General features: G+C 41.7%; 1 protein-coding gene across 16 annotated transcripts in view; it reads left to right on the top strand.

Annotated features, from left to right (window-relative positions):
* The first annotated feature begins 1,180 nt into the window (after positions 1 to 1,180).
* Pwwp2a (PWWP domain containing 2A) overlaps positions 1,181 to 24,923 on the top strand; it is a 42,422-nt gene continuing 18,679 nt past the window's right edge. For 2 of the 16 annotated variants that reach the window (NM_001127296.2, NM_001414339.1), the window contains exon 1: positions 3,903 to 4,489. In NM_001127296.2, the coding sequence (NP_001120768.1) occupies positions 3,966 to 4,489 (524 nt within the window). In that variant the 5' untranslated portion in view covers positions 3,903 to 3,965. The other 14 variants (XR_010055176.1, XR_010055175.1, XM_039085909.2 and 11 more) reach the window with 14 other exon arrangements.

Consider the following 24,923-nt stretch of genomic DNA (forward strand, 5'->3'; position numbering starts at 1 on the left):
TTGAAGAGGTGCTGGTATGTGTGTTCTGGAATCTCTGGCTTCTAGGGGATGCTGCTCATGTCCAGTGGAGAAGATGTCATGGGTGTAGGGTCCTTGATGCCACCGTTATACCTGGATACCTGGCAAGACATCTCTATGGGCAGCAACACCTTGCCTAGATGCTCCCTGGGCACAAGACCATTGTGAAATGTTAGACTATGGTGACAGATGTTAAATGAGGATCATTATCCAGGTGTCGCACACTAACAAAGTTTCCATTCAGAGGTTCTGCACACCTGTCACAGCCCAGCTACCAACCAGGCTGGAGGATCCATCTTCCCTGGGGCTGTGCCACAACACAGAGCTAAGCCACTGTGAAAGCACAGTACGCACAGTCCACACCAGCTCTCTGGAGCACTGCCACTCCTGCCGGATTCCTTAATCTTCCCACCTATCCATGTGTCCAAGCCTCTGACTATTTATCTATCCATCCTACCACCTACCTCTCCAGACCCATCTAGCACTCGACTATCGAGGATCTCTCCATGACAATTCCATTCCAGGAGGAATCTGATGGCAGAGGCGCCTGGGCTACACTGCAAACCTAAGAGCCAGGTTCTCTGCTAGATCTGGGGTCCCCGCGGGGAGAATTTCTTACAAGGCATAATCATTTAAGTCCTGTTTTCTTTTCATCCTCATTTTACCTACTTATCCTCGTGGCCATTGTCTTCATCTGCCAATGGGCTTCCTTCTCTTTCTGACCGTGCGAAGCCCTCTTTGGCCTTGGGGCTTTAAGAGACTGCTCTTCTTCTGTGACCTGAATGTTCAGCCAGCAATGCAAAGAACTGTCTCTGTCTGTTCCTTTGCATTTGTAAAGTGTCCCGTCTTCGGAGAGGCCTTTTTGTGCCCAACTTCTTCAAAGGGTGCACTCTGCTGCTGCCTTGTCTGTCTACTTTATTACCCCAGCCTGTTTATTTCTCTTATAGAATCCCAGACTCTTCCATCATCTTATTTATTATTTTATAACTCACCAATTAGAGAAATAGGCCCATGTGGGCAGTATATATATATATATATATATATATATATATATATATATATTCTTATGGTGTGCCTTCTGCTTGTTTCACTGTTTACTGATGTGTAGTAGTCCTTCGATGTTTTTGAATGAATAGGAGAAAGATGCGGACTGGACCTTCCTGGTATTAGAAAGCTTGAAGATTTGTAGAGAATAGACTGGATAGAATAAGATTGGAGAGAAGGTCTTAATGGCAAAGCAGAAGAGCCGATCCGAAGGGAACCCAGGTGACTAGAGTCTCTTGAGTTGCGCAGTGAAAACTGTGGCTCTGGAGGGTGCCTTGTTATGCATGCCACAGTCGGTGATATATCAGAGGTTTAATCGAGTCACTGCAGAATTTTGTAATTATGCTGAGGAGTGATGAGGTACCGGGACCCAAGTCTTATTTTCATCACTGTGGGAGATTATACAGTGTGAGGATTCAGGGTGTCATGGCTTCACAGACTGTATGTTATTGTTTAATTAGCTGATGGTGGTGAACTACAGACGTAGTGTCATAATGAAAATTCTGTAAGGAAAGACCTGTGCATGTTTAAGTGTAAGCGTAATGTAATCCCCATAAGAGAGGTTTTCGGCTTTCTTACTCTGCTAGGTATCAAAACCAATGTGTGTGCATGTTAGCAAGCACAGATTTGTTTGAGGAAGGCCCAGTTTTTCATCTGTAAAGAGAGCTAAAACATATTTAATGGGTTTTGAAAACTGATTACTAAGATAGGGTCTCATTATGATAGTTGCCCTACCTGGTCTAGAACTTGCTATATAAGCCAAGATGGCCTTGAACTGAGATCCACATTTGCTTGTCTCCTTCACTAAAAACATGTACCACCATGCCTGGCTAGTTTTACTACTTTTAGCTATTCATTTATGTATGCCCGAGAGTAGGTTTGTGCACAAGGCTGGGGAGGGCACTGAATTGTCTAGAGCTAGGGTTACAGATGGTTGTGAGCCACCTGCTCTTGGGACTGGAACCAACTGGGGTTTTCTGCAATAGAAGCACATGGTCCTCACTGCTGAGCCATTTCTCTAGCCCCCAAAATACAGGATTTTAAATGAGAGGTTATGGGAAAATCAGTGTTACATAGTGATCTCTAAACAAACTCCATTTTCCCTGTTATCTTACAGGAAGATTCTGAATTCTCCTTGACTGGCATCTTCTATTGGACTTCCACTTTCCTCAGAACTGCTAGACTCTAAATAGAACATTGGCTAATATTTTTTTTCTTTTCTTTTTTCTTTTTTTTTCGGAGCTGGGGACCGAACCCAGGGTCTTGTGCTTGCTAGGCAAGCGCTCTACCACTGAGCTAAATCCCCAACCCCTGCATTGGCTAATATTTGCTTATTGTCATTTTGTCTTTTCTATAGAAAATACTGGATTTATGACTGTGTAATTAGCTAAATGACACTAGAAACCTTTTTGACTCAGTTTTTAAATAAAATGGGTATAATAGTACTTGTCTAATTGCAAGGACCATGTAAGATTGTACTAGAAATTGATATATGGTATTCAATGAATCATCTCCATTTCATTCTTCGCTCCACATCGGTAACTATCTTTTTTCTCTTTTGTAGATGTTCTCAGTGCCTCTCATCGCTCCTACAAGAAAGGGCTGGCTGAGGAACAATTCTGCAAGAAATGAACACAGTGGCTCCTTCTAGACTTAACAGATTTAAAATAGACTTAGTCTTTAAACGCAACACTTGGGAGGTGGAGAGAGGCAGGCCAATTTCTGCGAGTTCCAGGCAAGCCAGAGACCCTGTTTCAAAAAGCAAAACAAAACCCCCAAAAGGAAAACAAGGACATTAGGACACTGGAGGGACCCCTACCCCTCATTTCTCCTTTCTTGAGACAGGGTCTCACCCAGTCTATTCCAAAAACATTATTAAGTTTGGGTGGACTAGAATTTTGCCATCTCTGCCTGTGCCTCCCAAGTGCTGCTCCATGCCTAGATGGAGTTTTTTTTTCTTCTTCTTTCTTTCTGCACACAGCAGGGAAGAGGGCAAGGAAAGAAAAGGCTCCAATAATCTTTCCGTGGATTTAAGGACTTCAGTTAACTTAGCATGTCAGTTGTCTGTCTTCTCGTTAGAATTTTCCTTTTTTTAAACTAGCAGGTCCCTAGAGATTAGTCCTTTATTTTCTAAAAAGTGAAACCAAGGAAAGCACTGCTTGTGTGCATGCTGGAGTTCCTGTCATGTGGTTATGGAGAATGTCTTGTATGTCGTCCCATTTCCAGCACCTCATAATCTGTCTAGCAGAATAGGCACCCAGAAAGTGTTTGAGGATTATTTTGGAACTTTAGTTATCTTTCCCACAGAAGCCTGTTGTGCCCACACTTGGGCACAAGCAAATCCACGCCTAGAAATAACATTTATTCTAAGGATCTCTGCGCAAAGATTCTTGGGAAGTGGTTCCCCTTCTGCATTCTCCCGCTATTCCTCCCTTGGGGAGTCTTTGAAAGAACTGGCACGACTCGCGTTTCCTTCCCATCTCCCACCTCCGAAGAACAGGCCGAGTATGGGCAGGAGCATAAACCAATCCTAAAGCGGTATTTTCCCTCCCAACCAATAGATACAGGCTGTAAGCACAGGGCGCCGCTTTTGCCATCCTTCGGCCCGCCCCTCAAACTCCTTTTAGATTCGCCACTTGACAACTCACCTAACCAATGGGAAGTTCCTACTCTGAGGGAGGGGGCGGGACCCAGCCCGCGACAGACGTCTGCTCCTGACCAATGGGTTGACAGAAGTGAGGAAGGGGGTGGAAGGCGGAGCCAATGGCGCGGTGCCAATCACGAGCATCAGGGAAAGGGCGGGACGAGAGTGTTAGCGGGAGGGAGGGGAAGGCCTCGGGATCCCAGCCGCGCTGCCGCCGCCGCCGCAGCCCGAGTCGGAGGAGGGAGAAACCAGCGAGAAAATGGCGGCCGTGGCTGCTGAGGCGGCGGCGACCGCGGCGTCCCCCGGGGACGGGGGCGCCGGTGAGGCCGAGCCGGAGCTAGAGCCCATTCCGGGCAGTGAGGCCGGCACCCCCCTCCCGGTCACGGCCACGGAGGCGGCGGTGCCGGACGGCGAGGCCGATGGGCGCCAGTCCGCCCCTCAGGCCGACGAGCAGCCGCTGCCGCCGCCGCCGCCGCCGCCACCGCCGGGGGAGCTGGCTGGTAGCTCCGAGGCTGAGGAGGCGAAGCCGCCTGAGCCCGCGGCTGTCCCGGTCCCGCCGCCCGAGCAGCCTCCGGCCGCCCCGGAGCAGCCGGAGGACGCGCCACGGCCGCCGCCAGCTCCGGCGCTCGTGCCGCCGGCGGGCGGGGACTCAGCGGTATCGCACCTCATCCCGGGCTCGGAGGTGCGGGTCACGCTGGACCACATCATCGAGGACGCGCTCGTGGTGTCGTTCCGCCTCGGGGAGAAGCTCTTCTCCGGGGTCCTCATGGACCTGTCTAAAAGGTACCGCCGGCCCCCGACAGCAAGCTGTCCGCTCCGCCGCGAGGGAGAGCGCAAACCCCGGCTGCTCCCGCCCCGCCCTCGGGTCCTGCGCGCCGCTCTCCTCCGGGGGCGCGCTTCGCGTGGGGCAGACGCGCGCGACCCGGGAGGGCGGGCCGGGCCCCAGGTGTGCCGCTGGGGACGCGCGCGGGTGCAGATGGCTGGCACACCCCGCCTCCTCATCCCCAGCCCTCTGCGACCCTCTGGCTTGCGCACTGGGGCAGATGGGTTAATGCAAAATGCAGATGGATCCCCAGAGAACCGGGTGCTGGGCGGGGGAGAGAGGTGCTGCTGAGGCATTTGCCTGTCCTCAAATCAACCTTTAACTTTAGCGGGGCTGGAGAAAGGGGTGTGTGCTTTGGGCTTCCCTAAAGGTTACCTGTCAGTTGTTAAAAGAGCAAGAGCCTCGAGTTAATGAACCCTTTTTACTGTTCTTAAGAACTGCTGGAAATAGTTTCTCGGAGGATCACTCTTCAATAAGGAGGTACCTTTTGCTAATTTTACTTATAGCTTAAAGAAATATTGAAGACGGGATGAGTCCCTTGTTTTTTGAACCTTTACTATCAAAGTGTGGTGGGTTTGCAAAGAAATGTTCGCATGACTTTTTCTTTGGCAGTGGTAGGGATTGAATCTCTAATGACCCTGGAACTATGTTTTACAGTTAAATTAATGTTATGACTAGAAGGTTGAGTTCATCTCCAAACCTCTATCTTATCCAATATATTTTCACCTTTTGATTTAAAATGTTCTGGGCACTACTTTAAACAGGTAAAGAAGATAATCTGTTTTCAGTTTAGAGTTAACCTTTTTATTCTTTTCTTTTGCAGATAGGAAGTGCAGAGACTCCCATTCATGGCTCTCCATTCTGTTTCCTGCAACAGCACACACACTCTGGTGTCTCACCTGTTTGGAAATGGCTTAGTGTGTTTGATATGTTTATGTATTTATTTTTCCTTTCTTTTTTCTGTACTGGAGATTGAACCTAGAGCCTCCTGCATTCTAGGCAAGCATTCTGCCATCTAGCTACACATCCCCAGCCTTCTCCAGATTTTCTTTATTTTTGAGACATGGTGTGGGTTAAGTTGTCCATGTTTGCCTTGAACTTGCAATCATCCTGACTCAGCCTCTCCCAAGTACTGATACAACAGGCATTTCCCATCATATCCCAATATCCAGGCTTATGCTTCACTCTTAAATTCCTTGACTTCTTGTCAAGACACGGGTATTTGTTTCTACCTGGAAACAGCTATGTAAAATTTATATTGGAATATGGCAGGGGTGGGGGGTTGGGGAGGATGTTATGTTGGCCACCTGTTTGGTTACTCAGTGTACTTTGTTAGTCTTCAGGGTCCTTGATTTTATTTATTTATCGACTGACTTTGGGTTCGTGCTTTTGTTAGTACTTTCGTTTTCATAGTTAGAAAGCTGAATCAATTGCTTTCTACTGGTGTTTTTAATAGAAAGAGAGACACTCTAATGTGTATGCTATTGAATCAAACAGAAGAAGAGGCCAGTGATTGTGAGAATCTGAATTTCAAATCTGCAAAAGAAAGGTGCAAAAAGGTAAGTTTTTGGAAATAGAGTGGATCGTGATTTCTCATGTTGAGGTGCTCGTTATGTCAGTTTTACAGAATTGTCATTTTGAGTTTGAGTTTATTTTGTTTGCTAACAGCACTTCTTGTATATAATGATTTATTTTTGTCAGAGGAGCTTTGAAAAGACATGGAATCTTAGTCTTGCTGATTTGAACTCCTGGGCTCAAGCTGATCCTCTTGTCTCGGCTTTCCTCCTGCCTCAGCACTCCCAGTAGTGGGAAATATAGGCCATCTGTGTCCTGCCTTTTTATCTACTGTACTCAGGTCATGGCTACACTGTATTCAATAGACACTTTAAAAATAATTTGTATCTTATTTGAATTGACCACTGAATTATATATACTTTCTGGTAAAAAGTAACAAGAGCTCCCGATTGAAGGGCAGACATTGTAGACATTGTATCATGTAAGTTAGAGTCTTTGTAACTCTAGTGATAGTACACCTTTTACATGGGAGGCTATTAAGGCTTATTTAATTTGACCAGTTAGTTTGTGACTGGCAAAGATTTAAATATGTGAAAAGTTAAGTGGGGTAGCAAGTTTTCTTTTAAGCAGAAGGAAAGAATTGTATTTTTCAGATTCAGTGCTTTTTCAGATTTCTAGCAACACTGCAGGGTGCCGCAACGGGCCATGGGTCTTAAGCCAAGCAGAATAGTCCCTTACTAGTCAGGCTGCTTTGGAGAGTCTTTCTTTCTTTGCATATAGGAAGGCATATAACATAATTTCAGAAATTGGTGTTTTGCCCTGAGATAATTGGGAAAATGTGTCAGTGTATTTATGCTATTGTTTAGCCTTCCACAGGGTTACTTACTGCATTTATTTAGTTATTTAGGGATTTTCTTTTTTCTTTTTGGTGAGGATTGAATCAGAGGTCTTAAACATGAGTTTTAAGTATGACTTCTACCCCTATTGTCGTCCCCCCCTCCCCCGAACTGGGGACCTAACCCAGGGCCTTGCACTTAGGCAACCGCTCTACCACTGAGCTAAATCCCCAACCCCTATTGTTCTTTTGAGGGTAATTTGTTTGGCCAATTCACATGAGTACAAACAGGCATAAAGCATATAAATTGTATTTCTCGGTTTACCAAAAAGGACAGACTTTACTGTTGACCGACTGTACTTTTGATGAAGACTATATCATCCTGTGACTTCATAGTTCTCTAGTTTGTATGAGTGAAACCATAATGTTTTCAGCAAGTTACTTCTCAGGGTATACACTTCCTTTAAGCAGCATAAACAATACCATCCCTTACTTCTAAAGGGCTTGGCCTTAAATGACATCATTAGCCTAAAACGAGGGTAGTTTCAATATCTCGTCAAAAACAAGTTTTGTTTATCATAGCATTAAAAAAATACTGAATACCTTTAAGTAAAGCATAAAGTTCATTCACTCTTTTTATACCCATTCCTCTTAGATACTTTAGATTACTTGCTAAACTATCTGATTATTTTAGACAATATTAAATTCCTGACGAACTTTTTGGTAGGCTGTATATCATGAAATATGAGCCTGTACGTGTACACTGTCCTGCTTCAACATTTATTACAGTTTAGTCAAATGTATTAAATTATGTAACTGCCTCCATTGGGTGCTTTTTGAATGAAATCCCAGAGACATATATATATAGACATTTCATCTTACCTCTTTGAAAAGATACGGGCTTTACCAATAACCAGAATTCTAGGAATTCCAATTAGTTAATGTGGTTATGAATAAATATTATTTTCCCATAGACCTTCTCAGTCGATACCTGAAAGAATATTCTCTACATGATTTTGTTTGTTTGTTTTTGAAATAGGGTCTTATGTAGTCCAAGTTGGCCTTGAATTCTGGTTCTTTCTGTTTCTACTTCCCTAGTACTAGAATTACAGGCTTGAGCCACCATGTCTGATTTTTTTTTTCCCTTCCCTTTCCCTTTCTCTCTCTCTTTCTCTCTCTCTCTCTCTCTCTTTTTTCTTTTTTTCTTTTCTTTTTTTCGGAGCTGGGGACCAAACCCAGGGCCTTGCGCTTCCTAGGCAAGCGCTCTACCACTGAGCTAAATCCCCAACCCCTCTTTTTCTTAAAGATAAGGTCTTATGTGTAGTCTTGGCTGGCCTTGTACTAGCCGTGTAGCCCAGATTGGATTCCTCTTCACTTCTGTTAGGATTATTGGTGTGTGCCTTGTTCAGATGGATTATTTTATTTAGTACTATCTTTAAAAAAGTTAAAAAGCTACTTTAAAACCTTGAAAAATATTTCTGAATCCCTGAATTAAGGAAGCATGAAGTAGCATTGTCATGTTAAAAAGGCTTATATATTTTAATTTTTGTGGTTCATACATATTGTATTTTTATAAGTATCATTCTGTGTAGGGGGGACTGCTTATTAAAGATTGGAATGATTCTTTTGAAAACTTCAGCATTTACTGCCTAGGACTTTAAATTTGTAGAACATTTACTTGTTTTTAAAGGAAATGTAAACCAAGACAATGATTTCTTTTCTTTACAGAGACCATGAACGTATGGTGCAATAGCCCTACTTTTGGTGGGAAAAATATACAGCCATTCTGGTGGAGCAGTGAGTAGTGGTGTCAGTAGTTTATACTAAAGCTTTGAGGTTGAGGACATAGGCTCTTGTAGTTTGCATAAAGGCTGGGTTAAATTGTATGTTCCTAAAAACATTTAAATTTATTGGTTGTTTTATCTTAACTTGAAAGGTGTTAGAGGGCTTTGTATAGTAAGTAAAGTAGCAGAGGCAAGTGCCAATCACTTTCTGGTCTAGACAACTTCTAGGATGTGCACTACATATTAGTATTATACTGTACTGTGCTGTCCTGAGTGACTTCCTCCATTGCATGGTGCTTTAATCTCACTGTTTCTGTGGGCAGGCATAATTAGTTGTTGGTAAATAAAAATCTAGTTTGAATCTGAGAACAAAGAATTGTGATTTTTTTTTTTTTTTTTTTTTTTTTTTGCTTTGAGACAGAGTTTTTCTGTGCAGCCCTGGCTGGCCTTGTAGTTTGTCGGCCTAAGCTTCCTTGAGTCTTGGGATTACAGAGATATACTTGTTTAGCTCTCAAATAAAGTTCCATCGATTTTATTAGATATATTTTTATATTATATATAACACTCCCACCTCCAGTCCCCACAAAAGTCTGTGTGGACAGGCTTGATGCATAGCCATGCTGGCCCTGAACTCAGATATTCTCCTCTCAGCTTCCCGAGTGCTGCAATAAGAAGCCTGTGTCACCACATCTACTTAGAAATGCTACACATTAGTAACTGGGTGTGCTTACATACTAATGCCAGACATGCCTTATTGGACCTGAAGCTTTTGTTTCTTTGAGATAGAATCTCATTCTGTGACCCAGGCAGGCTTTAAACTGTCCATGGTCTTTTCTGTCTTAACCTTTTGAGTGCTGGGATTTCAGGTATGACCATTCTAGCTGGAGTTTCTAAGGTTAATTTTCAGATGTTTAAATGTAAATAAGACCATATTTTACTGTATATTAGTTTAAAATCATGATGAAATTGTTGGAAAGAACAACTTTTTCTGGATGGGGCTTAGGGGAGGGAGCTGTTAAATAATTTGAATATTAGTGCTTATCTTCCCTGTTGTGGCTGATTTCAGATGCTAAAGGGTGAAAGATGTTTTTAGTTATTTGGCCTTTCAAGTACATCATTTCTTAGTGGTTTGGCTCTCCCTAAATTTCTAAATTAAGATGCATATTATCAGAAAGAAGCTTGCTGTAGTGACTGCTAGATGCAGAAGTAAGAAAGTTTAGTTACATTATGCCTGGATTTAATATACAATGACTTTGCTAAACACAGTTTAGTCAGTAGTTCTCAGAAGTGAATAAATTTCTGGGGTTGCAAAGATGGTTCAGCTCTTCTAGAAGATACAGCTTCAGTTCTCAGCCCACACAAGACAGCTCACAGCTGTCTGACTCCTGCTCCAGGGGATCCAACTTTCTGATCTCCAAGGGCACTGTATGCATGAAGTCTACATGCAGGCAAAACACCCCTACATATAAAATATTTTTTAAAGTGCACAAACTTTTCACCTTGTCCCCATCAGTTTTACTTTCACTCAGTGTGATTCTGATGCAGGACCATTTAGGAGACACCGGTTTTTAGGGAGAGTTTACTTCAAGCAAAATTTCATAATCCTATTACAAAAAGTCATTTTAACTTTTTATAAAAATTATATATATAATTAATACATAATATATATTATATTTTTATAAAATTATAGTAATAATTTGCAAACTAAGCAATGCATTTGGAAGGTATACAACTTGGGTAGCGTATCCAGATTCTTGTTGAAAAGCTGGTATGTACACTTGGAAGTGGTTTCTTAACTTTAGCTACCCATTGCCCATGTAAGTTGTCTGTAACTTTTAATCTTTATCTCTTTTAATCAACTTTTTTAGTTGCCAAACTGTAGTTCCCTTCTCTCCTCATATTTTTGTTACCTAACAGAGCTGCCAAGCTTTACTTTCTCAATTTAATAATTACACTGCATTTGTCATTTATTTATTTTTATTTTCTTAATTTCTTGAGAACAGGGTCTTTCGTTTAAGTAGGCTTCAATTACTGTGTAGTTGAGGATGACCACAAACTTTCAGTCCTCCTGCTTTTGTCTCTTGAGTGCTACAATTATAGATGGCATGCTACCACCTCTTATTTTTAGAGGTTGAGGATGCAGTCCAGGTTTCACCTGTGCTTGGTAAGCACTTAATCAATTGGGCTACTTCACAAGCTCCTACAGTTGCCATTTCTGTGTTGTGTACATTGTTTCATTTCACTCTGAAAGGGTTTTCAGTGTTAAATTTGTAGACATAGTGCCAGATTAAGTAAATTGATTAAAATTACAAATGGTAAATGTTAGTAGGAATATGTAAGGTGTTGTTATTTAATGAAGCAGGGACCTTTACCTTGGCTGGCCTTGTCTTAGCCTTCTAAGTTCTGGCATTACAGAACTTTTATTTCTTCTACATTTATCATTTATTTATTTGTTGTTTCTTTTATTTATTTTCTTTTTGAAAATTTATTTCTTTTATTCTTTATTGAGGCTGGGTCTCATAAAGTCTAGCCTTACCTCAAACTTGACAGCTGAGTCTGGTTTAGAAGTCCTGAACCTCCTGCTTTTAATTCGTAAGGGCTGAGATGGCAGACATATGCTCTGGTCCCCAGGTGATTTTCTTTGTGCCCAGTGCTGGGGTTTGAATCCAGGGCTGCGTGCACATCAGAGGAGAGGAGCACCCTGTCACTGACTATTTTGTCACTGACAGTGTGTTGCCTAGGTTAACCTGTAACTTAGGGTTCTCCTGCTCTATCCTAACCAGTTACTGGCACTAACCCCAGTAGCCACAATGCAGCCTACTAACCCTGCGCTTTTTTTTTTTTTTCTTTTTTTTTTCTTTTTTTTTTTTTTTTTCTTTTTTTTTTTTCGGAGCTGGGGACCGAACCCAGGGCCTTGCACTTGCTAGGCAAACGCTCTACCACTGAGCTAAATCCCCAATCCCGCTTTTTTTTTTTCTTGATAGTGTGTTTTGAGACTAAGCCAAAGGACAACTTGCAGGATTTGTTTTTTTCTACCATGGCGGTTAAGTTCAGGTTGTTGGCTTGGTGGCCAGCACCTTTACCCACTGAACTGTGAACCACCTTGCTTGACCCTTTTTGTGTTTGTTTATGTATGGGTATTTTTAGGGGGGTGGGAACAAGGTTTAGTTAAGTTTACCTTTGGCTAGTTTGGAACTCATTGTGAAGACCAGGCTGGCCTGTAACTCATAAAGATCTGCTTTGCTGAGCCTCCCAAGTGTTGGGATTAATGGCCTGTGCCATCACAGTATGCTGTGACTTTCTTCTCTTCCCCCTCCTCCTTTTTTTTTTTTAATTTTTTTTTATTTTTACAGAATAGGATCTGGGGCTGGAGAGATGGCTCAGTGGTTAAGAGCACTGACTGCTCTTCCAGAGATCCTGAGTTCAATTCCCAGCAACCACATGGTGGCTCACAACCATCTGTAATGGGATCTGATGACTTCTTCTGGTGTGTCTGAAGACAGCTACAGTGTACTTACATATAATAAATAAATATTAAAATAAAAAAGAATAGGGTCTCATTTATCCTAGTCTCCCTAAAGTTCTCTAGTAGCTGTGGGAAGTGAATCTTGAATTCCCTATCATCTGTCTTCTAACTCCCAAACCTTGGGATTGCAGGAGAGCACCACCATACCCAGTTTGAGTTATTCTGCATATCCAAAGTTGTCTGCATGCCAATTGGCCTACATCCTGAGCCCCTTTTCAAAAAAACTTACTTTTATTTACTTTAGTAGCTGTGGGTGCTCATGTGCATGTAAGCACGTGCATGCATGTATGTGCATGCCATGGTTTGTGTGTCAGTCAAAGAACAAATTCTGGGATTCTGTTCTCTCCTACTGTGAGTCTTGGGGACCAAATCCAGGTTGTCAGATTTGCTAGATAAGCTTCAATTCAAATTGTTTTATTTCCTTCAAGAGCTTTGGTATAGTCAGATAGAGCTAGTTTCTGGCCTGCCAGGGCTATCTATAAGGAGAACCTGTCAAAAAGAAAAAGAATGGTTTTGGTTTAAGATTAAGATTATTTCTTTGGCCTGGTGGTGGTGGTGGTGGTGGTGGTGGTGGTGGTGGTGGTGGTATAGGTGGTATAGGTGGTATAGGTGGTATAGGTGGTATAGGTGGTATAGGTAGTGTAGGTGGTGTAAACATTTAGACCCAGCATTCAGGAGGCAGAGGCAGTTGGATTTCTGTGACTTCTAGGCCAGCCTGGTCACAGAGAAACTTCCAAGACAGCCAGGGCTACAGAGAGAAGCCCTGTCCTGGGCCAGCCATCACCCCCTCAAGAAAAAAAAGTGTGTGTGTGTGTGTGTGTGTGTGTGTGTGTGTGTGTGTGTGGCTTTAAGGATTGTGTTTAGGGTCTTAGACATATTGAGTACATATCATGATTATATTTCTAGCTTAAGGTAGTATCTTTTAATCTTTATGTTTTACTTTATGTGTTTAAGTGTTTTGCCTGCATATATGTCTGTGTACCATTTGTGTGACTGATTCCCATGGAGGCCAACAGAGGGTGTTGGATCATCAGGGATTCGAGTTATAAGTAGGTGTAAGTGAGTGCTGGAAATGAAATGCTGGTCTTCTGGAGGGAGCAATCTGGGCTCTTAAATCTTGAGCCATTTCTCTAGTCCAAAGATGAGATAGTTTTAAAAACCTATTTTTAATTATTTTTGGGAGTTGGGTATCTAAATGGTGTGTTAATTGCAAACTATTTTCCCTACAGTGCTATGTAAATGATGGGATGTGTTCACATGGCTACAAGAGAGCATATGCCTGCATACATGCACACGTGTGCTTGCAGGTGCATGTGGAGGCCAGATCACAACTTCAGGTGTCATTTTTCATGAACTGTTTATCTTGTTTAAAAGTTTTAGCTTCATGTTCAATTATATTTTCATGTATGTGTCTGCACACAAGTGCAGGTGACAGTATAGGCCAGAGATGTTAGATCCTCTGGAACTAGAATTCAGATTGTTGTTGAGCCACTTGGCGTGGATGCTGAGAACTGAGCTCGGGTCCTCTGGAGGAGCAGCAAGTGCCATCTTCTAGTCACCTGCCTTGCTTTTTGAGACAGTTTTTCTCAGTGGGACTGGGTGCTTGCAGTTCAGACCAGGGTGGTTAGCTAGTGAGCTCCAGAGATCTGTTTGCCTCCATTTCCCCAATGCTGGGATCACAAATGGTTCTGGGGATCAAACTATGTTCTCTTATTGGTAAGGCAGCACTTCATCTACTTGAGTGTCCCCAAACCGTGTTTTTTTTTTTTTTAAGATTTATTCATTTATTATATATAAGTACACTGTAGCTGTCTTCAGACACACCAGAAGAGGGCATCGGATCTCTTTACAGATGGTTGTGAGCCACCATGTGGTTGCTGGGAATTGAACTCAGGACCTCTGGAAGAGCAGTTGGGTGCTCTTAACCGCTGAGCCATCTCTCCAGCCCCCAAACCGTATTTTTGCAGTTAACTTTCTTTTCCTTTTTTGTTTTTGTTTTTGAGACAGGGTCTTACTATATTATAGCTCTTAGCTGTCTGGAGCTCCCTAGTAGACCAGGATGGTCTCAAATTAAAAGACATCTGCAAATACTGGGATTAAAGACTTGTGCCACTTTGTCTGGCTTATTGTGAAATTTTCAATCATTGTAGAAAACTCTATTGTAAAGTTTTTACTTGGGGTTTTTAAATTTGTGTGTGTCTCTTGCCTAATAGCTCAGGTTGGCTTGGAACATATGTACCTAAGGATGACTGCACTGAATCACCTCTGCTAATATTATAGACATGCATCACTATACCCTGATAGTCAATAATTTTTAAAACTTTGCCGCATTGCTTTATCCTTAATTTTTTGTTTTATCAATCTTTGTTTAAATTTTTAAAAAATTTTATGTGTATAAATGTTTGCCTGCATGTATGTATGTTTACCATGTGCATGATTTGTGCTGAGGAGTCTAGAAGTAGCCATTGGAGCTCCTTAGATATATGTAAGCAACCACTCAGTATCTGAACCCGGGTACTCTATAAGAGCTGCAAGATGCTCTTAACCACTGAGCCATTTCTCCATCCTGTTTTACCATTTAAATTTTTTTATTTTTATTATTAAAAATTATGTGTATAGGCTGGACAGCTATGGTGCATATCTTTAATCTCTGCACTTGGGAGGTAGAGGCAGGTGGATCTCTATGAGTTTGAGGCCAGTCTGGTCTACAGAGTGAGTTCCAGGACAACTGAGACTACATAGAGAAACCCTGTCTTGGGGGGAAAAAAGATGGGGAAAAAAGTATATCTAGTGTGGGTGTATGCATGTGTGTGCAGCTGCCTAAGGAGACCAGAAGTGTGAACTCCCCCTGGAGCTGGAGTTCACGAAGTTGTGAGCAGCTGGATAAGGGTAATGTACAAACTGGTCCTCTGGAAAAAACAGCACACATTCTTAACCTTTGAGCCACCTCTCTAGCCCCTGTTTTTATCATTATTGATATAAACATCTTTCCCTAAATGTTTCAGCATTCTCAGATGTGTTTTATGCATACATATAACACACCACACACCCCAGATTTTTAACTCATTTTTATTTATTTTTTTAACATTTTATTGTTGTTAGGTATAATATGTGTGCCTCTGTATGAGTGCTCATGTGTTCCACAGTACATGTGTGGACGTCAAAGGATAATTTTGAGGAGTTCATTCTTTCCTCCTTTCTACCTTGGCTTCCAGAGATTAAATTCACATTGTCAGATTTGGATGATGGCAAACACTTTACTCGCTGAGCCAATTTTTAAATTACATTTATTTATTTTATGTTATGTGTGATTGTTTTGCTTGCATGTGTCTGAGCACAGATACCCCTGGAAGGGGTATGTTAGGGATGGTTGGAAACCACCATGTGCTGGGAATCAAACCCAGGGCTTCTGTAAGAGCAACCAGTACTCTTTTTTTTTTTTTTTTCGGAACTGGGGACCGAACCCAGGGCCTTGCGTTTGCTAGGCAAGCGCTCTACTACTGAGCTAAATCCCCAACCCCGCAACCAGTGCTCTTAACCACTGAGCCATCTCTATAGGCTTGCCTGCCTGCCTTGCCTTTCTTTTCTCTTTCTCTTTTTGCATTCCCGCCCGCCCTTCCTCCCTCCCTCCCTCTCTCCCTTTAGTTTGTTTTGTAATTTAAAGGAAAATATTTATTTTTCCCATATATTACACCCTGACTGCAGTTTCTCCTCCCTTCTCCCCTCCTTGCCCTACACCCCCACTCACTTTCCTTCCTTTCCTTTGAGAAAAGGGCAGGCCTCCCATGGATATCAACCAAGTACAGCATATAAAGTTGTAGTAAGACTAGGCACCTCCCTGATATTAGGGCTGGATGAGGTAGCCCAATAGGAGTAAAAGGGTCCCAAAAGCTGGCAAAAGATTCAGAGACAGCCTCTACTTCCATTGTTAGGAATTTCACAAGAAAACCAAAGTACACAACCATAACATATGTGCATAGGGCCTAGGGCAGGCCCATAAAGGTGCCCTGATTATAGGTTTAGTCTTTGAGCAGCTGTGACCCTGGTCAGTTGATACTGTGGGTTGTTCTGTGGTGTCCTTGAGTCCTCTGGCTCCTACAGTAGTTCTTCCACTTCTCTGATTCCTCCATCTACTGAGTGGTTTGCTGTGGGTATCTGCATCTACTCCTATCAGTTGCTGGCTGAAGCCTCTAATAACAAGTATGCTATCCCCTTTCATTGTTTTTAAATTAACTTCACTGCAGGGCATGATGGCACTCTTCAATCCCAGCACTTGGGAGGCAGAGGCAGGCAGATCTCTGTACGTTTGAGGCCAGCCTGGTCTATAAAGCAAGTTCCAGGACTTTCAGGGATGTTACATAAAGAAATCTTGTCTTGAAACAAACAAACCAACAATTCCCCCTGCCCTGCTGCCAAAAAAAAAAAAAAAAAAAAAAAAAGGGAATAGCTTAAGTTTCCTTTATTCCATCCTCCAAATCATCATTATATATTTAGTTGCAATCTGATCCATAAATTATAGGACCTGTTTCTCAACTTGAGTTTGTCCAATTTACTTAATCGGAGTTTTATAAAGAAAATAATGTTTTCAGAGTTCTACACTTAAAGCTACCAGATGCCATCTTTTTTTTTTCCACTGAGAAATTATTTTTCATATACTAATAATTACAAGTATGATAGTTTTCACTGTATCTTCTATATCTAGGTAGATTCTACATGTGTCTGTTTTATTTGTTTGCTTTTAGAGATGGGGTCTCCTCATGAGGTCTCATGGCCAGTGGTATCCTTGAATTTACTCTATTAGAGATGGCCTTGAACTGATCCCTCTGCCTCCATTTCCTAAGTGCTGTTACAGGCATACACCAACATATTTGATATTCGCTGTGCTGAGGAACAAGCCCAGGGCTTTGTGCATGCTAGGTAAGCACTGTCACTGAATACATTCTCAGCTCTTGTTCTGTTCTTTGACACCAAGTCTCATACTTACAGGCAAGGCTTGCTTGGAATTCACTACTTAGATTAGATTGAAGCAGTCCTGCTTCAGATTCCTCAGTACTAATTGAGCCACCAACCTGGCTTCAAATTAATTGTTTTTTAATGTAAAAATTGCATACAGAGTTTAGGATCTTAGCCATTGGGTGTGTAGTTGAGTGATGTTAAACATGTTTACCTTGTTGGAGCATTACTCCCGTCTTGCAAATTAAAACTGGCTAGACAACAGATACCCTGTTTTCCTTCCCCAGAACCTGCCTGGCAACCACTATGTCTACTCTGCTTCTGCTTGTTTTTTATTTAAGTAGAGTAATCCCCTCTATCTATGGGGGATATTTTTCAAGTTCTCCAATTATCTTAGGTACTTCTCAGAGACACACCTAATAAGCCTTTGTGGGCCATCCTCATTCAAACTACTACATTGCACTCCTAGCCCTCATAGGCTTTTGTAGCCAGTTACATCATAATGCTCAAATGCACTCAGTCCAACTTTGAAAGTTCCTGTAGTCTATTATAATCTCAGCACTGTTTAAAAGTCCAAAATCTTTATTGAGACTCATGACAATCTCTTTACCTCTAATCTCCTGTAAGATCAAAGTCAAAAGGTGCATCACATACTTCCAACATACAGTGCCATGGAATATAAAGGACCATTTCAAAAGAGAGGAAAGGGAGCAATGGACCCAAGCGAGACCAAAACCCAGCAGGGCAAACTCCACAAATTTTACATCTGCATGTCTGATGTCAAAAGTCTCTTAAGATCTCCAGCTCTGGGCTGGAGAGATGGAGCATCGACTGCTCTTCCAGCGGTCCTGAGTCAATTCCCAACAACCACATGGTGGCTCACAACCATCTGTAATGCGATCCGATGCCCTCTTCTGGTGTGTCTGAAGACAGCGACAGTGTACTCCTATACATAATATAAATAAATAAATCTTTTTAAAAAAAAAAAGATCTCCAGGTCCTTTCAGTTGACTGCAACACACTCCTCTCTCTTAGGCTGGTTTCCCACATCTTGGGATCTCCCAACACAGTCCATGCCTCACTTTCACAGCATCATGTAATAGCCTCTCTGGGCTCCCATGCTGAGATACCTCTAACATATTCTGGCCTCAGCAACTTTGATGAGCAAAAAAGAGATTATAAACTCCTTGTATCTTGGTAAAAGCTGTAAAGTGGCCTCGTGGTCATGGCCAAAGCAGTCAAGTTCTGATGCTTGCTGACACTGGAACTTGGCCCCCCACTTTCAATGACACTTACATTCAGCTTTCTATTGATGGGTCTCTTCACTGCTTAAGCCTTTTAATCTTTTTTTTTTTCACAAGTTGGAAGCTTAGCTTGGGGTGGGGTAGTCTTGTCCTGAGGTTACCATCATGCCCTTTATTCCGTTTAGCATCAGGCTTGTCTTTAAACTTTTTATTTCCTGGAGCATAAGACTTGACCAGCAAAACATTTCCTGTTGTTCCTTTTCTTCAAAAGCTGTACCTTTTATATATCTCTTTGCTTCAAGTGTTCCTTTTCATTGTAGGTCTGTGTAAGTGATTACTAATGACCACATGACACAATCAATGCTAGGCTGTCTTGAATCTCCTCTGCCAGTGCTATTAATCTAAAACTCTTCAATTTAGTGTCACGCAGATTTTCACAGCAAGGACAAAAAGCAGCCACATTTATTGCCAGATAGCACAAGAATGGTCTCCAGGCTACTTATTAATATTCTTCCCCTCTGAAACTTTTAGTGGTCCCCACAGTTCAAGTCATTGTAAGCATTACCACCTTCCATGCTTCTACTAGGATGGCCCAATAAGCCCCTCTCAAGAGCATTCAACCTGGTGTTCTAAAGTACAAGAGTTTTACTTATTTTCCCAGCAAACCGCATGATCAGACCTGTCATAGCAGTACTCCAGTCCCTGGCATCAACTTATATCTTGGTGTTCTGTTATGAAGTGACCAGGGCAACTGTGGTGAAAGAAGCTTGCTTATAATTTTAGAGGTTTAGTCCAATATCAGCATAGGGCATGCAGGTATGTGCTGCAATAGTAGCTGAAAGCTGAAAGCTACATCCAGGTCAGCAGGCAGAGAGTCATGGGGGGGCCTGATGGGCTTTTGAAACCTCAAAGCCCACCCCTCATCAATGTACTTCTCCAACAAGGCCATACCTATATGAGCCTATGGGGCCATTCATTTTTCAAAGCACCACATTCTGGAAGCCTGAAACTGAAGCCCATGTAAATTGGCTTTTTTCCCTCTGTACACTTAATAAGTTTGTTGTTTTTGGGTAGTGACCCAAAAGTCTTTCAAGTTTATATGATTAAAAACTCTTTGGTAACTAGCTAATTTGAAGTTAAAAATAGGTTTGTCTTCATAGTTGTCACTATTAAGTGTAACTTAATCAGTTTTATTCTGCTTTGGGCATTAACTAAGCTTGTAATTATTTACTATTTAACAGCACAGAGTTCTAGGTGGCATGTGCCTGTAATTCCAGAACTCCTGAGGCTGGAGGATCATGAATTCAAAGTAGGCTTAGGTTATATAGTGAGAAGCTATTTACAAGCTCTAATTTTTAGATACTCTGAAGTTTTAAAAATCAAGACGTTTGTAGATGTAGTTCTAAATAAAGTACTTACTTGTTTTGGGGGATGTTGACAAACAGGGCCATATGTGTATTGGGCCTCATCACTGAGTGGTTACACTTAGTCCCTCTAATTATCACTTCTGACATCTCAATGCTACAAGTGGTTTTCATAAGTCTTTTTGATAACTTATTTAATTTCATACTATATTAGGTAGCAGGTATTTATTAAACATACAAATGCTAAAATGTTAATTATTGAACATCAGTTCAAAGCTACATGCAGTTCATTTCTACAAAGTTCATAAATGTAGTTCATTTCTACAAAGAATGAAAGGCCTTTGGATCTGTTGATTAGACACTTGGTGAACTATAAAGTTGGTCTGTGAGAAAACAGATAATGCTGTAATGCACATCTCAGCAAGCTGAGATGCACAGGATTCTAAAATGTGCTAGCTTATAGTTTTCTACCTCTTAGACTTCTCTGGAAATTAATGGTTACTTAGGGTTTATTATTATTGTTATTATTATTACTATTAGTACTACTGCTGCTGCTACTGAGACAAAGTCTAGGTAGCACAAGCTAATCTTGAGCTCATGTAGCCAACATGTGTGTGTGTATATGTGTGAATGTTTATGTGTGTATGTGTGCTTTTATTTTTCTGTTACAGAACCATTAAATAAAAATAACACTGTTACAGAGCCATTAATAACAATATGGATTTGGGGAGGGGGTTGGGAATGGAGAGATGCAGGCAACAATCAGGGTGGGGCAGTGTGTGTCCAGTCCTGGCAGGGACTTGGGCTATAGTCATCTGATTGGCTGGGCTGTGGTTGCTTATGCATGCCGTGCAGCTTGGCCAGCAGCTCCTGGATGATGCCCTCTGTTGGATTTGTGTAGTACTCCAAGAGCCCCTGGATTTTGCATCTTCTTTCCTCTTGACTGTCCAATTCCAACAGTTCATCATCAATATTGACTTCATTTGGCATATCTGACTCTGCTAAGGTACAACAGCTACTTTTTTCATGTCTGTCCTGTACTGTGACTTCCATTGGTTGTACTTAATAGTAACTTGTACACTAGCTGTTTCTGCAGCCTGATGGTGCCAACCACCCCCATGTTCCCCCACTCCAGTTTGCTTAGCACTCACTTGCCCAGCTTGCTATGCTGCCACTGTCTTGTGACTCTCCGATCCCCTGTCTAATATTTGATCCTGTAGTTGTATGTTGCTGTGTGAGTAAGTGCCCACTGAGGCCAGAGCAGTAGGATCTCCTAGTAGGTTGTGAGTCACTTAACATGGGAACTGACACTCAGATTCTGGTTCTCTTAGAAGGGCAGTAATGTTCTTAACCACTGAGCCATCTCTCCAACCCCAACCTGGTCCTCTTGATTCTACATCACAAGTTTTGGGATTTGATTATAGGCATGTGTACCGTGTTTAGCCTACAATTATAATAGATATATTTTACATTTGAGAAAGTAAAGACTTACCATAACTAGGACAATATACTGTAACAAAATTATTATATGGAGCACTGAAACTGGAAAGTCACCTAGGTATGGGAGGCTGCTGTACTTACAGACATCCTATAAGTGGACTTAAGTATCTCCTTGAGGCCCACATGGTGTAGGGAAGTGACATGATTTATGGTGTTGTGTTGTTTTTTGAGACAGGTTTTAGGCATGTGCTCCTATATCCAACTGGTAATTCTGTTTTAAAGGGAATGGATGCAATTTTGTTGGTAAAACTTTCTATTGCATTTAGGTGCTGTTGAATTAATTTCATTGGTCCTGATTAAATATTGATCTAAGTAAAATCTTACAAAGAAATGTGAAACAAAACAAGCTTGCTTCACACTTTCCTGTCTTTATAACCTAGCCTGTCACTGATTTTAAGAAGAAGTGTGTGTGTGTGTAGTTGCAGAGGTCACCCTCAGGAGCCATTGACCTTGTTTTTATTTATTTTTTCTTTCTTTCCTATCTTGCCTTTTGAGACAGGGTTTCACTAGACCCAAGACTCACTAATTCGGCTAGGCTAGCAGCTGAACGAGATCTATCCAGGGATCTACCCATCTTCTCCCGAGTTTGGATTATATATATACCATCACACCCAGTGTTTTCTATGGTGATAGAGATTGAACTCAGGCCCTCATGTTTCTGTAGTCTTGGTTTACTGACTGAGCTATCATCTCAGTACCTGAGAGGTAGTATCTGAACACATCTGCTTGAAATAAAATAAATCTGGATATTATTTTCCAAGTGGTTAAACTGTTTTTTCCTGTTGTGTGTGTGTGTGTGTGTGTGTGTGTGTGTGTGTGTGTGTGTGTGTGTGCAGGGGTCTTCATTTTTCTCTTCTCTTGACCTCTTTGCTGAGGGTAGTTTGATATATCTAGAGTGCTTAGGCCTTCTCAACTAACTCTCACTGAGTCATTAGTGTCTTCTAACTCCCATGCTTGCCTATAGATAATACTTTTCCATTTTGTATTTTTGTGTATAATTTTTAAAAGAATCCCTTCCTACATGTACTTCTTAGCAAAAAGAATTGGCGAGAAACAAAGGAGAATCAGTTGTACTCTGCTGAAGTGTTCTACATAGAGGGAAAATAGTTAATTTGAGGTCAGAAATGAGTTGATTGAGGGTGCTGGTAAGTTCATGCAGATTAACACTGCCATCATAAAAAGGAATAAACTGAACTTTCCTACTCTGAAGTGAGCATTGTGACACATGCCTGGAATTCAGCACTGAGAAGTCCATGTGTTAAAAGACAGTTTCAGCTACATGGTAAGTCCCAGGTAAACCTGGGGTACAAGAGTCAGCCTTAAAAAACCCAAAATTATAAAGATAAACCGAGAAATATACCTGGTTTAAAATAGGTAGTTATTGGTAAACATTTCAGTTAGGTTTCAAGCATTCTCCTGGAAAGTAATTTTGATTATGTTTCTGAGCTTAATCCAGGAAGCAAAAAAGTATAAGACTGATTAGCAATATTAGAAATTATGAGCAAAATCATGAATAATACCTTTATCTTAAATGGGGTTCAAAACCTAGAATGAAATAAACCATTTCTTTTGGATTTTGGAGACAGGGTCTCACTATGTAGCCCACGCAGACCCCAGAAGATCTTCCTGCCTCAGCCTGACCTAGTCTGGGGTAACTGATGTTTTCATTCACAGTTCATGTCACTTTGACACTGTCATTTACTCACAGAAGTGATAGGGATTGTTTGCTTATTGGTTTGTTTGACAGGGTCTTTAATGAATGTTGGACCCTCCTGCCTTCGTGTCCCAAATAGGCTAGGGTTACTAGTGTAAGCCAGGCACGTTTTACCATGCCCAGTGTTTGCATTGCAGGGACTTGAACCCAGGACTTTGATCATGCTACAGAAGTTCTCTGCTAACTGAGCTACATCCCTAAACTCCTAGACTGTGCTGCTTCACCGATGTCCTAGTCCTAAGCAAAAAAAAGTGTTAAACACCAAGGTTCATTTCCTCCTTTAACTTTGGTGCTTGCTACTTGTTCGAAAGAGTTTTGAAAACAATTTGAAAATAATTGTAGCCACAGGAAGTGCAAAGTTGGTATAGAGGTCTCTTGGATCATTATCTACTTTTCCTTCACAAATGATTTTTATTTACTTATTTTGTGTGGTGCTGGGGATCTATGCCAGGCAAGCAGTGATCTATAACCTATGCCGTGTGTGTGTGTGGGGGGGTGGGGGGGTGGATAGAAACTTGCAATATAGCCTAAGATGTCTTAGAATCTAGATTCTCCTATCTTAGCCCCCACTATGTACCATCATATCTGACAGATTTTTTTTTTTTTTTTTTTGAGCTGAAGATTGAAGCCCTTGGGCCTAGCAAATACTCCGCCATTCAGCTGTGCCCCTGTCAGAATCTTTCTGTGGTAATTAAAGACGAAAGATGAGATGGGTTAGAATGAGTCACCAATGTCTAAGTGCTGTGCCACACATGGAGAAGATACTCAGCATACCACCTAGTTCTTGGAGCGTTTGCAAGCAGTTCTTTAAGAAGAAGCTCATGCAAGAGATTCCTTCCCACCTCTCATTTGCACCCTGCTCATTTCCCTCTGCTGAGGTGGTCCTTATTGATCATTGATGTGGGTCATAAATAACTGCTTTAGAAAAACCCAAGGAACTGTGCTTATACAAAGTTCAGATTATAGTTATGTTTAGAGAAGACTTAGTGCCATGGCACAGAGCAGGATTCTGTTTTCAGGTCCTCCAGGGGATTGGGATGAAGTTCTTCATTGACTAAACTTGATTGTGATCATGTTGCTGCTTTCCTTTTCTTTGGCAGTGCTGGGGATCAAACTCGAGGTCGGGGCCCTACACAGTATACCCTATCCTTTGCTCATTGACACAGGATCTCACTATGTGTTCCAGGCTGGCCTCAGCCTTGATACTGCTAGGACTACACGTGCCTAGCTTAGTGTTGCAAATTAATGTTTTGGTGTCTTAGGTTAATGGTTTTCAAACTTAGGTTTAGTTAAAAATATGTATGTGTCTGTACAGGGAAGGGGGTCTCAGGTATCTTCACCTCCCAAGAAGAAATACTCATGTCTGGTTATCTATGTATACATGAACAGATATACTGTAGTTATCTCATTGTTTTTAGATACCGATGTTGATGTAATCAGAGTGTAACTGTTGAAATTGGTTTCATAAGTTCATGTCTCACTGCTCATGTGAGGTGGCAACATGATGACTGAGAATGTATCATCTCTCTTTTCTAAAAGTCATTTATTTTTCTGGTTCCTTGAGGTAATTTTGTAGTTATTTAAATATTTTGGGGGTCAGGGAGATGTTTCAGTGATTAAGAGCTATTCCAGTGGACCTGAGTTTGGTTCCTTAAAGCCCAGATTAGGTTGCTTAAAACTTTCTGCTGCGGGGCTGGGGATTTAGCTCAGTGGTAGAGCGCTTACCTAGGAAGCGCAAGGCCCTGGGTTCGATCCCCAGCTCCAAAAAAAAAAAAAAAAAAAAAAAAACTTTCTGCTGCTCCAGCTCCAGGGTGTCTGAGACCTGTCCTGCTCAGACACCAACACGCATGTGTGCATTGCCTCCACCCTCCGCTTTAAAGTCAGTTCCGTCCAGACATAACTAAAGTCTAAAACTATTGAAATGAGGGAAAATTTATGCCTAATATTTGTTGATGAGTT

This window comes from Rattus norvegicus, chromosome 10 (genome assembly GCF_036323735.1).
Source record: "Rattus norvegicus strain BN/NHsdMcwi chromosome 10, GRCr8, whole genome shotgun sequence".
Taxonomy (NCBI): Eukaryota; Metazoa; Chordata; class Mammalia; order Rodentia; family Muridae; genus Rattus; species Rattus norvegicus.